Genomic DNA, 13,913 nt, shown 5'->3' with positions numbered 1-13,913 from the left:
TTGGACCATGATGAAAGGGAGTGAGGGGCAAAGGGAGAGCGAGGGAGAAGGAGCGAGGAAGAGAGAGAATTTAAGCAGGCTCAATACAGTGTGGAGCCCAATGTAGGGCTCAGTTTCACAACCCTAAGATCATGACCTGAGCCGAAGTGAAGAGTCAGATGCTTAACCAGCTGAGCTACCCAGGTGCCCCAGAGCTATGATGAATTTAAAGCTTGTAAGCATTCATAGAACAGTCCTACTTCTTTCAGTTTCATGTACTAGAAATTAATTTTTTTAGATATTACATTTTAAGGTGGAAGCAGTATGAATGTAAAATCGTAACATGATGAAATCTTATAATTTCTTTCTTAAATTTGCTTTTTTAACGTAGTGGATGTTCCTTCAACTTGTGCCTTCATGGAATGGATCTTTAAAACAACTGTTGACTGAGACAGATGTCTGGTTTTCTAAGAGGAGAAAAGGTATGCTTGAAATTTTTATTAAGCACTTATTTTGAGAGTCTTTTTAATTGAAATTTATTAAAATCGGGTCCTAACTTATTGGTAGACCTAGAGAATTTTAGATCTGGTGAAGACTTCAAGCAGTTATCTAATTCAGCCCCTAATTTAAATTGAGAAAAGTAAAGCTGGATAAGAAAAAAAATGCCTTGCATGTATTAACTGAATTATTATTCCTTGAACTAACACCATAGTTTGACTCCCCAAAGTATCACCTTTCCTATTTTATCACCAACAGGTGTTTGTCCACACTGAATTTTTTGTAACACATTAACCCTGTCTATCAGGCAACAGTTCTTAACAAAGGGGGGGTCCCATCTACAGGCTTCAGTTTGTAACTAACCCCCAAAAGTGTATGCAGAACTTTATGTGTATGCTTGTGTTGCATCTGTTTTGCAAGGTGAGAACTTCTATAATTTTTGTCAGATTCTCGGAGAAGACTGATCTGAATAAATTCATAAAGATCTACTGCCATTAAATTCTTACTGGGATAGAGGTGGAACATGCAATGTATTTATTTTTTATTTTGCTAAAACAGATAATAGGGAAGGAACTTCAGGTGCAAAGAAGTGGGTAAATCATAATCCTTAGTTCATGATTTTCTTAGTTCACAGTCATTTTTAGCCCATGCATGGCTACATTTTTTTTTTTATTATTTTTAGTAATATATTGAACCCCTACAAACTCATCTTCAAGGACTAGAACATTTGTAACTTCAGTCTACTCCTGTGCTTCTTTCCTGTTGTGTCTCTCTGACTTTCCCAACCACTATCTTGAATTTTGTGTTTATTATTCCCTTAAAAAAAAAATGTTATTGCATAACGAATGTATGTCTTAATATACTGGTCTCTGAAAAAAATAATCCCTGATTTGCAGCGTTTTAAAATTTCCATGATACAAATTCTCACAGTGTGGCCAGTTCCAAGCTACCACTATGACATTATTGGCACTGAATGCCTAGTTGAGAGATGAAATGCACCCATCAGCTCCTATAAGCCAGTGCAATCCATCTCCAGCATACCATTAGACAGTATATCATTCGATTTTAGTTGGTATATTTTAGTTGCTCTTTCAATACATATGTTGCAGATCAATGGCTATAGTGTCTTTGCATCTTATTTTGTATTTTAAGAGAATTAATGTATTAGCTAGTAGTGTTTATCATAAAACAAAAATTAGATGAACCCCAAGAGACAAATCCATGTCCTGCGTAATCTTATGAAGACCATTATATTTGGCATTTGAGCCCTGGAGTTTCACTGGAGTGTTCAGTCCCTGGGAAGAGGGTTTCTAGAGAGATACTGTAATCCTAACTACTGTTCTCAAACCATCCTTTCCCAAACCTGCGGCACTGGAAGCTCCAAACCCCAGAACTAGGTGTACACCTGAATTCCTAGCCCAGAGGCCACTTGGGACCAAAATTAATTTCCTGGGGCTTCTTCCTAAATCTCTAAGTTTTTATCCATATACCACAGGTTTATATAATCTTTGAAAACTAGTTTATTTGTGTTCTAATCGACATACATGTGTGTATATCTGTGTGTATGAGCATGTGCTTGCACGTGTGTGTGTGTGTCTGTGTGTGTCTGTGTGTGTATCTCTCCCTGCCCATAAAAACATTTAGGAATAAAATAGATTTGAAAACAATGCCTATTGAATTTAAACTGTTTTTTAATAGATTTTGAAGGTATGACCTTCCTTGAAACCGAACAAGGAAAACCATTTGTGTCAGTATTCAGACATTTAAGGTTACAGTATATTATCAGTGATTTGGCCTCTGCAAGAATTATTGAACAAGATTCTCTAGTACCTTCAGGTAAGAGAACATGACTTAATTATGACTTTAAGTATTATCTTTCTGATTATAATAGTAATACATGTCATAGAAAAGTGTAAAAAGAGAATAGAAATTACCTTTAATCCCAAAAAGATTACACATTTTTGTACCAAAGTGAAATCATACTACATAGGTAATTTTCTGTGTTCACATTCTATATTGAGTATTTTCCCTTTAGGCACTACCGAGGCTATTTAAATGACTCTAGTTTTTGTGATACAGTTTTGTTTTGTTTTAAATATGAGCAAAGAGAAACTAATCCCATCATCTAGAATGAGTATCTTGATGAATTCTTCTAGTCCTCTTTATTAATATGTATACATTGAAATAAAAACAAAAGTATACTATGTACCAAGTTTATATATTATTATGGGTGTTCTTTAATCTGATTAAAGTGTAATAGTACACTATTTTAGACCAGACTTTTACTTTATTTTTTGAATGGGCCATATGCAGTTTATTAATATGCAAAATAAGTTTGATTTATTTTCTGAGATGCTTCACTAGGATTGTTTTGGACCCAACTTGACTTTCCCTTCTATTATTTTTTCTGGATTTTTACCTCTAGACCAGACTTTTTTAAAAATGAGTGTTGAGGGGTGCCTGGGTGGCTCAGTGGGTTAAAGCCTCTGCCTTCAGCTCGGATCATGATCTCAGGGTCCTACGATCGAGTCCCGAGTCAGGCTATCTGCTCAGCGGGGAGGCTGCTTCCTTCTCTCTCTCTCTCTGCCTGCCTCTCTGCCTATTTGTGATCGCTTTCTGTCAAATAAATAAATAAAATCTTAAAAAAAAAAAAAAAGAGTGTTGAAGTATTTCAAGTATACTTATACAACATTTGGTTGGGAATAAGTAAAAGAAGAAAAATAAATACGGTACTGGGGCACCTGGGTGGCTCAGTGGGTTAAGCCTCTGCCTTCAGCTCAGGTCATGATCCCAGGGTCCTGGGCTCGAGCCCCTCGTCAGGCTCCCTGCTTAGCAGGGAGCCTGCTTCCCTTCCTCTCTCTCTGCCTGCCTCTCTGCGTACTTGTGATCTATGTCTGTCAAATAAATAAAATCTTTTTAAAAAATAAAATAAATAAATATGGTACTAAGCCAAGTCTACCTATATTATTAATAAATTTCTTTAAAATTTCAGTTTTACATAGACTTGTGCAAAAAATGGTTTGCTTTATTAAAGGAAAAAAATTATAACTTTTATTCCATTTAGACTGAATTAAAATCTCTTTTTAATATGTTGCCTAAATCTAATATGCCAGAATTATTTTTTAAAGAATTATTTATTTTAGAGAGTGAGCTAATAGGCAGGAGGGCCAAAGGGAGGGGAAGAGAGAATCTCAGGCCGACTTCACGCAGAGTGCCAAGGTAGAGCTCTCTCTCACAACCCTGAGATTACAGTCTGAGCTGGAACCAAGAGTTGGATGCTTAAACCAACTGTGCCATGCAGGCACCCCCCAAAATTATATTTTGAGTGTGCATGATATATCTGATAATTTATCTCCCACTAATTAGATAATTTAATAAAACAATTTATTCAGTTTTCTATAAAAGTTACATAAAAACTGAAAATATTACTTTAGGTATGTTTCTTATAAAAATTAATATGATCTATGAAAAGGAAATGCAAGAATCTACTTTTAACTAAAAATTTAAGTCCTAATTTGTATGCATGTAATCTGGGGCACCTTGGATGGCTGAGTAGGTTAAGCATCTGCCTTCGACCAAGGTCATGATCCTAAGTTCCTGGGATCGAGCCCCACATTGGGCTCCCTGCTCAGTGAGGAGCCTGCTTCTCCTTCTCCCTCTGTTGCTCTCCCTGCTTGTACACTCTCTACCCCACCCCACCCCTGGTCAAATAAATAAATAAATAAAATCTTTTAGAAAATAATAAATGCATGTAATCTAAGTAGGGTTTATCCTAAAGGAGAGCAAAATAGCCTTTACCACACTAAAATCATTAAGCCCAGGGACGCCTGGGTGGCTCAGTTGGTTGGACGACTGCCTTCGGCTCAGGTCATGATCCTGGAGTCCCGGGATCGAGTCCCGCATCGGGCTCCCAGCTCCATGGAGAGTCTGCTTCTCCCTCTGACCTTCTCCTCGTTCATGCTCTCTCTCACTGTCTCTCTCTCAAGTAAATAAATAAAATCTTTAAAAAAAAAAAAAAAGCAATAAATAAAGCTGGTAGTTTTTATTTTATAAAATGCTATAACAATATGGGCTTAATGATTTTTTTTTTTTTTTAAGATTTTATTCTGGGATCATGACCTGAGCCGAAGGCAATCGTCCAACCAACTGAGCCACCCAGGCGTCCCTATTGCTATTTTAAACTTGAGTTTAGAAATGGTCGGGGCGCCTGGGTGGCTCAGTGGGTTAAGTCTCTGCCTTCGGGCTCAGGTCATGATCTCAGGGTCCTGGGATCGAGCCCCACATCGGGCTCTCTGCTTAGCCAGGAGCCTGCTTCGAAGCCTCCCCAACCCCTCTCTGCCTGCCTATCTGCCTACTTAGGATCTCTGTCTGTCCAATAAGTAAATAAAATCTTTTTTTTAAAAAAAAGGGAACAATTTTATCAAGTTCTTAAAATTTTTAAATGCTTTATGTTCTTCAATATTTATTATTATTCTTTTATGCTTATTTTTCTATTTTAGAATGGCTGTCTTCAGTGTACAAACAGCAGTGGCTTGCTATGCTCCGGGCAGAACAAGACAGTGAGGTGGGGTAAGTATGTTCGATCATAACACTGTTGGTAAAAAGCAAACAAACCCCAAACAGGGATTTTCTGCTGTGAATTTTTTTTTTTTTAAGATTTTATTTATTTGACAGACAAAGATCACAAGTAGGCAGAGAGGGCAGAGAGAGAGAAGAGGAAGCAGGCTCCCTGTGGAGCAGAGAGCCTGATGTGGGGCTCAATCCCAGAACTCTGGGATCATGACCTGAGCCGAAGGCAGAGGCTTTAACCCATTGAGCCACCCAGGCACCCCTCTGCTGTGAATTTTTAAATGCATTTATTATATTGAAAAATTAAGAGATGTTAAAGTAGAAAGAAGATCATTAATCAATTTTTATTCTTATATTTCTATAACATGATCAGTATTATTAATAATCTTTCTGGTCAATTAATGGAACATTTGAATAGTCATTTGCTGTATTTGTAAAAATTGAGTAATTCATAAACTGTTTCACCTAGTGTTGTATAATGATTTTCTTTCAACATATGGAAATACAACTTGGAATAATGCTTCCACCAAGCCTGATTTTCATATTTCTATGTAGGTAAAGCTACTTTTATTTGTGGTAGTATTATAAAATTCTAATTCTTATTAATTAGCTAATAAGTGTTTTGAAGATCTTTGAGTCTGAAATGAGTTGACATAATCCAGTTATAGATGCCCCCCCCGAAAAAATATTTCTGTGCTTTTTTTCATCTGAAGGGAAAGCAGATTATCTGTTCTTTTGATGTGCTTTGCAGGTCACAGACGTGCTTCCACACTTATTATTTGATCTATATACTGGCTCCTTGGTATAGACCGTGTGAGCAGACAGTCCATCCGAGAGTGTATGTGACATTTTTGCCCCAATCTCTTTTTAACCCATTTTTATACACCAAAAGACCTGCTAAAATATATGACCTGTTATGTTTATATCCAAACAGTGACTGTATGAAAGTGTTATATAAACTCATGGTAATGATTATGAGGTTATTTTCCAGGATTCTTGGTTTCTGCTTTATTGATAATTTATTTTCGATCTTTTTCCAAATATATTCACAGCACTCTTATCCTACATAAATATAGTAAGATTGTTGAAATAGAAATAATAAATCAAAAAACAACAAAAAGAAAGTTAATTATGTAATGAAATTCAGATATGAAGCCTTTTGTAATATATGAAATATTTTCGAAATCATCCTCATTCTTTTATATATTCAGTTTTTAGATGTTAGGTGTTCTTATTTTTTAACCTTTCCCTTATCTGTATCTATGAACTGAACATAGAATCTGACTAAGAAACTGAGCTGGACTGAGTGGGTTTCGTCCCCTCAGAAGTGTATGTAGGTGTATAGCACTGCGACAAAGTGCTCTGTTTCATAGATACTGAGCCCTTCCTCATTGCTGCAGGGCTACTAAAGCGAGAAAGTGTGTTTCTGGGGTGTTAGGTTATAATGTAGTGAAGTCTACATCCAAGGTTCTCCTCTTCCATGCTCTTCCACACTGCCGACAGGTTATCTTTCTGAAGCAGAAATAGAATTGTGTCACTTCCTGGCTTAACTGTGTCTCAGGATCTGATGATAGGGACAGTTGTTATTCTTTGTGTGTGATCTAAGCATTTTTAAAAATTCCTCATTCTTAAGAAATTCATACTGAACTATTTACAGATTAAAGGATATTTCTGGAGAATTAGCCTCCAAACAGTCAGGAGGGATATGGGGAGAAGTGGGCTTAGAATAAAACTGAAACAAGATTAATGAAGCTAGATGGTTAGAACATTAAGCCTATTATACTGTTTTATCCACTTTTAGGTTTGAAATTTTTCGTAATAAAAAATGTGAAAGTAACAGAACTAATGCCTGGAAACTCTCTACCATCTACAGGAAAAGTTGAAACTCTTATTAGCATAGCATGAGGGGCCCATCCATAGTCCATCCCAAATGTCTTTCACTTCATCCCATCACGTGCTCATCTTAGGCTCTAGCTGTACTAAATTCTTCATACATTATTATTTTTTTATGCTCCAGATTCTTCTTACCTACTATACCTTCTATCTGGAATGCCCTTCACCTGCATAGAATCCCACCCTTGACCTCTACAACAACAATCTCCTTTTCAGGCACAAGTAACCCTCCTCTGTGATGAGCCCCCTCTAATCCCAGGCAGTAAATCTGCCTTCTTTGTGCTCCTAACATCACAACACTCTCCACATTATTTTAATTATTACTTATATGTCTAGTTCTCTACTAGACTAAACTCTTGGGTATCAAGGACATGTTTTATTAGTTTTATATACATTTATGTATTTTTTATATATTGTATTTCAGTATTTTAGTTTGTTGATGATGATGTCCCCAGTATCTAGGCACTTAATAAATGTTGTATATGATGAATATATTGTATTGCTTTTATCATTTGGAATTCCAAGCTATAATAATAATAATGCATTTTTTGTTCTCATAACTTGAAACAAAAGTGCTTTTCTAGATTGGTTTCTAGATTTTTAAAGTAGGGAACCAGTTCTTCAGCTGTTTCTATTAAATCTTGAGTTTGCATGGTTATACTACGTAAAAGATGGCTTGGATATGAAACAGTAATGTCCAATGGTAGATGAAACTGTCACATCTTAAATAATAGATTGAAACTGTCACATCTTAAATAATAGATTTTAACTTACGTTACTTAGTAGTTAGAATTTTGAGTGTTTTATTTCCTTGATCACAGTTTCTCATAGACATTTTTCCCCTCTTCTCTGGTTTGGCCAAGCCCTAATAAAAAGTATTCTAGAAGTCAGGGCAATAAGTGAAACGTTAATTTTTTTTTAAGCAAAGGCAATAGGCTAGATTTAATCCATGTATTTGTATTATATCTATAACACAAAAAGGTATTTTTAAATCTATTAGCAAGTTTTTCTGTTCTTTTAAACTTAACAATTATTTTTAAACTATTAGTTGCCTATTTTCTATGAGATTTCACATTTTATGTGTATTTCTAGGCCTCAAGAAATCAATAAAGAAGAACTAGAGGGAAATAGCATGAGGTGTGGTAGAAAGCTTGCCAAAGATGGGGAAGTAAGTATGGGTTATGACTCTTAACATTCTCATGCAAATTGTAATACTATTAGTGCAAAATACACTTTCAGTCTTTCAGTAACAATCATGACACCTGCCATACCTTAGAAGAGCTTTTTTGGTAGTTTCTATAGCTTGATCTCCTGGACAGGAAGTTAGGTGCTCAGTTGTGTTGCATGAGGCTGTTGAACTTTTTGTGACCCACTACGAGAAAGAAGAAGAAGATCCCTTAGCAATCCAGAAATTAAGATAAGTAAGAAATTATATGGGAGCTATTACATAGTTAAAAATGATTCTTTCTATTTTACAGTTACCTTAAATCAAAGACATTCAAACCCTTTGCTACCCACATTTAGACTTCTGTTTTTCATTATCACCATATATAAATGTATATAAGTGAAACAAAAGTACTGTGAAATAGTGCTTAACTGTTGCTGTGTCCAAAGGTCCCATTTTGTATTTAATTTTTTTAAAAAGCTTATTGTGACTCATTAAATTGATTTTAATGGGACATGAACTACATTTTTTAAAATCCCACTCTAATTGTAGTTTTCATCTTAAAAAATAATTCAGCCTGGGGTGCCTGAGTGGCTCAGTCAGTTAAATATCCGACTTGATTTCAGCTTAGGTCATGATCTCAGGATTGTGAGATCAGGCCCCGCATCAGACTCATGCACTAGGCATGGAAACTGTTAAGGTTCTATCTCTCTTCTCCTTCTGCCCCCCTCCCTTTAAAAAATAATAATAATTCAGCCTAATTTAAACAACCATTATTTTTCTCCTAAGTTTTCCCTTATTGTAACTTCTTTGTTTTTAGAAGTTAATTATGTTTGCATTCATAATTGTGATAAATGTTAGCAGCATCTGAAAGGGGAATATGTAGGTGTCTTCCTTGTTGCTGCTTCCACAACTTGTTCCTCCCTCACCCTTCATTGAGCCACAGCTCCTTTGAAGCACATGCTTCTGCTACACCAGTCATGACCCTTATTGTAGCCATCATTCACAGGACTATCTGTATTTATCACTGTTCTTGTCACCAATCTTGGTGATTTCAGCATCTCTGTTCCCTGACCTTCCTCCCCACAGTGATCTTCTGCTCTACCCTACTTCCAGTACCCATTTCCTAGACACAGATCCTCAGTTTTTGCTCTACTAAGTAATACATCCCCTTCAGAATCACCATTTCAAGCACATCATTTTCACACTCTACTTCTTTTTCCTTCTAGTACTCTTTCTAGAACCTGGACTCCCAGCAATTTTTTAACTCCAGTGGGGTGCACAATACATTGTTGTTCTTACCATTTTCCCATTATCCTCTCACCACCTTGCTACTTCTTTCTTTACTTGACTTATATTTTATGTTCCATCTTAAAATTGGTCCCTGGCTAATACTCTTAACTTCTCTTTTTACTCTCATCAAGCTCAGCTAGCTAAACTCCAATTCTTATTAAATCCTGACTTGATACGCACTCCACGTCTGCTTCCAAACAGATGGCTATGACTAAAGAAAAACAGTGTACCCCTCACCAGGTGTTACTTGAATGTAACTGTAAACTTCAAACAGGTGCTGCATGGGGATCCTCCTGTATTTCCCTAGTGAATTCATCGGCCAGTCTTTGAGTACCTCTCAGACCATTAAAAGGGACAGTGCCACCACCTTCATTCTTATCTATGACCTTGTTTCTTTCATCACTCAGAAAATGAAAGCAATACGAAGAGAATCTACATATCCTTCTACCCAGCAGTTCTGCCAGTCTACCTGCAGTTATAGCTGTGTGTCATGCTCTTCCTCTTATTAGAATGGATGAACCATCTGCTACTGTCCTAGTCCATCCCCTCCCCTCATAAAAAAATTCCATCCCTTCTCACCTATTCAGAAGCTTTGTTCCTACAGTTTTCACCTCCCTGTCCTGCATCATCAGTTTTTCTTTTCTACTTGGTCATTCTCATTGAGCATATACCATACCATACCACCACCCATCTGGAACCACACCCCGACTCCACGTTCTTCTTTAGCTACCACTCCCATTTCTGTGCATCTCTTTTAAGCAAAAAAACTCATTGCAAAAGTTACCCATATTTGTCTATACTTCCTGTTTTCTGATGCTCTCTTGAATTCACTCTAATTCATTTATCACAGTAAACTCCAGTGAAACTGCCATGCTGTTGTCACCAGTGATTTCCACATTGCCAGGTCAGGTAGTTAGCTTTTAGTCTTCCAAAATTTCTTGGTGACGTGATACATCTGTACTCACTCTTTTTTTTTTTTTTTTTTAAGATTTTATTTATTTAGGGACGCCTGAGTGGCTCAGTTGGTTAAGCAGCTGCCTTCGGCTCAGGTCATGATCCCAGCGTCCTGGGATCGAGTCCCACATCCGGCTCCTTGCTCAGCTTCTCCCTCTGCCTCTGTCTGCCATTCTGTCTGCCTATGCTCGCTCTCTCCCTCTCTCTCTCTGATAAATAAATAAAAATCTTTAAAAAAAAAAAAAAAAAAAAAAAGATTTTATTTATTTATTTGACAGAGATCACAAGTACGCAGAGAGAGAGAGAGAGAGGGAAGCAGGCTCCCTGCCGAGCAGAGAGCCCGATGCGGGGCTCAATCCCAGGACCCTGAGATCATGACCCGAGCCGAAGGCAGCGGCTTAACCCACTGAGCCACCCAGGCGCCCCTGCACTCACTCTTTATTAGAGATTTTCTTCATTTGACTTCCAGGACAGCATATCCTGCTGGTTTCCTTCCCAATTCAGTGGCTTGTAAGTCTTTGTCTAGATCCTTCTCTTTCTCAGCAAATGTTGGTATGACTAGAAGCTCAGTGCTTGGACTTCTTCCTTGTGGAAGCTCACTCCAAAGTGATATCATCTAGTTCCCATGACTTCACACTGATGACTTCTAACTCGAGATTCACATATGTAGCTACTCACTCAACATCTTTCTTAGAATCCTAGTGGCATCCTGAATAAAATAGTCCCAAGCTGAACTCTGATTTTCATCCCCAAACTTTCTCCTTTCCAAGTAATTCTCTAACCCATAAATGGCCCCTCTGTTCATCATTGAATAAGCTCCAAACTTCGGATATTTCTTTCTTGAATACCACAACTGGTGTTCATAAAAAATTCTTCCGGGCTCTACTTGTGAAATCTATTCTTAGCTTGTCTGCCACTACCATCCAAGTCCAAGCCAGCATTATCTCTTGCCTGGGCTATGATAATAGCCTCATAATGCTCTCCCTGTTTTCACTTTTGCTCTCCTACGTGTTTTCCATATAGCAGCCAAGTCATCTTTTTAAAATGCAAGTTAGATCATGTTACTTCCCTCCCTAAAACTTTCCATCAGCCTCTTACTGCACTTAGAAGAAATGCATGCTCTTCCTTACTTTGGAGTTCTAGGCCTTAACATTTTCTGACCCCTGACCGACTCTGAACTTCTGTCCACCCACGTGACTGCCCTAGTCACATAGCCCTTCTTATTGTTCTCTTTGCCTAAGTCACCCTTTTCCCAGATAGTTACTGGTCTGCCCCTTAGTTGACTCAGTGCCCGGCTCACCTAGTATCTCCATGGAGAGGCTTTCCCTGACCACCTGTCTGAACCAGCAGGCTTCCTAGCTAGGTCCTTTTTCCCTATCCTGTCAATCTCTCTGACATTTTATTCTGTTTTGTTCTCTTCCATTCCATTCCATTCCATCTATTCCTTCCCAAAACAAACATATACACATATTAAAATACACATTCTACCAGGGCAAAAACTTGCTGTTCTTCTATGCCTAGAGCAGGACTTGGCACATACGTTGTAATTCAGAATGTCGACCAAACACTTGAAGCTCTAACTTTCCTTTACTATACTATACCAGCTTGCTTAATATTGCATTAACTATTGGGTGATAGATGAAACAAACGTGTGGACCCCATGTTGGTATTTAAAATAATTCAGTTGTTAGGTGCCTCACAGACTCAGAAGAGCATGCAACTCTTGATCTCAGAGTCATGAGCCCCACATTGGATATAGGGATTGCTAAATAAACTTTAAAAAATAAAGTACCCATGTGTATGTGTCAGTTAGTTATTTAAGGAATTTAGAGTATTTTTAAAGCAAGGTGGGTTTTAGTGGGACTTTCTTACCTCCTTATAGACTCCTAGCCCCCTAAGTTATACCTCCATAGAGTTGCAGTGAAAAGCCTTATTACTTACGATAGAATTGGGTGTGAAGACATAACAAAACATCACAAAGAGGTGATAATAGGAAAATACCTTAAAGAATGTCGATCATAAAGGCTGCTTTTCTGGCTCTGAAATGTACTGTACCCATGTGGTAAACCTTTATATATATTCACAAATATATTCTGTGTGGTAAGCAAGCCCTAAGGGAAAGGTAAGCATGAGAGAGAAATATTTGAAGTGAGTTAAAGAAAGAGAAGACATTTTGAACTTTTTATCTTTGACTTGCTAGTATGATAAACTGAAGTAAATCTTTCTCTTTTGTATTTCTTAGTACTGCTGGCGGTGGACAGGTTTTAACTTCGGCTTTGACCTGCTTGTAACTTACACCAATCGATATATCATTTTCAAACGCAATACGCTGAATCAGCCGTGTAGTGGATCTGTCAGTTTACAGCCTCGAAGGAGCATAGCATTTAGGTAGGATGAAATTTCCCTGCCCCACGCCTCCTCACTCCAGAAAAAAATACAAGAAGTAAAATAAAACCTGATAACTTATGCCAGCAGCAGTAGAGTTTTGGTAAGATACAGTATATGTGAAAGTGCAGGAAAACAGTAAGGTTCTTTTCCTGTGAAATGTTAGTAATAATCAAAATCAAAAAGTCTGGATCTAGTGTGTCAGAAAGAATAGGCTGAATATAAATGATATAAGATGGATAATAGGCTTGACGCTGTTGCCTTGGTGCTGTTCTTGCAAATTAAAGGTCCAGAATGGAAAGACAGCAAAATATTTTTCTAGGAAAACATGTCTGGGATTGTTCTTCACTTTCTGTGGGATTTCATTTGTCCAATTTCGCCTGGTGGTTGAGCTGGCTATCTTACTGGAGAGGATGCTGACAAGTTGGAAAATAGCTTTATGAGGAAATTTTTTAAAGTCATATATTTATTTATACTTACCTTACACCATATGCAAAAATTAACTCAAAATTGATCAAAGACCTAAACATAAGAACTGAGACTATAAAACAACTCTTGGAAGAAACATAGGGGGAAGCTTTTTTTTTTTTTTTTTTTTTTTAAAGATTTTATTTATTTATTTCTTTGACACAGAGAGACAGAGACAGTGAGAGAGGGAACATAAGCAGGGAAAGTGGGAGAGGGAGAAGCAGGCTTCCTGCGAGCAGGGAGCCCGTTGTGGAGCTCCATCCCACAACCCAGGGATTATGATGTGAACCGAAGGCAGATGCTTAATGACTGAGCCACCCTGGGGGAAAACTTGACGTTGGATTTGGCAATGATTTCTTCAGTATGACACCAAAGCATAGGCAACAAAAGGAAAAAAATGAATTGGATTTCATCAAAATGTAAAACTCTTGTGTATCAAAGGACACTATCAACAAGAGTAAAAAGGCAGTGGAGAGAATGGGAGAAATTATTTGCTAACCATGTATCTGATAAGGAGCTAATATCCTGTATACCTGGAGAACTCCTGAAACTCCACAACAAAAAAGCAAACAGCCTCATTCAAACATAGGCAGGGGATTTAAACATTTCTCCAAAGAAGATCTGCAGATGGCCAATACACATCTTTTCAAACATGAAAGGATCGTTCTTGAAAAGATACTCAACATCACTAATCATTAGAGAAACGCAG

The 13,913-nt window shown here is 37.4% G+C and overlaps 1 protein-coding gene across 1 annotated transcript in view; it reads left to right on the top strand.

The window, feature by feature from the left end:
- GMCL1 (germ cell-less 1, spermatogenesis associated) overlaps window positions 1-13,913 on the top strand; it is a 39,855-nt gene that overhangs the window by 17,694 nt on the left and 8,248 nt on the right. The window contains exons 8-12 of the mRNA XM_059405925.1: window positions 371-461; window positions 2,176-2,313; window positions 4,977-5,046; window positions 8,032-8,107; window positions 12,594-12,739. Of these exons, the coding sequence (XP_059261908.1) occupies window positions 371-461; window positions 2,176-2,313; window positions 4,977-5,046; window positions 8,032-8,107; window positions 12,594-12,739 (521 nt within the window). The remainder of the gene's footprint in view (window positions 1-370; window positions 462-2,175; window positions 2,314-4,976; window positions 5,047-8,031; window positions 8,108-12,593; window positions 12,740-13,913) is intronic.

Source organism: Mustela nigripes, chromosome 7, assembly GCF_022355385.1.
Source record: "Mustela nigripes isolate SB6536 chromosome 7, MUSNIG.SB6536, whole genome shotgun sequence".
NCBI lineage: Eukaryota > Metazoa > Chordata > Mammalia > Carnivora > Mustelidae > Mustela > Mustela nigripes.
The sequence above is the reverse complement of the archived record's forward strand: the minus strand, read 5'-3'. Positions and strand labels throughout refer to the sequence as shown.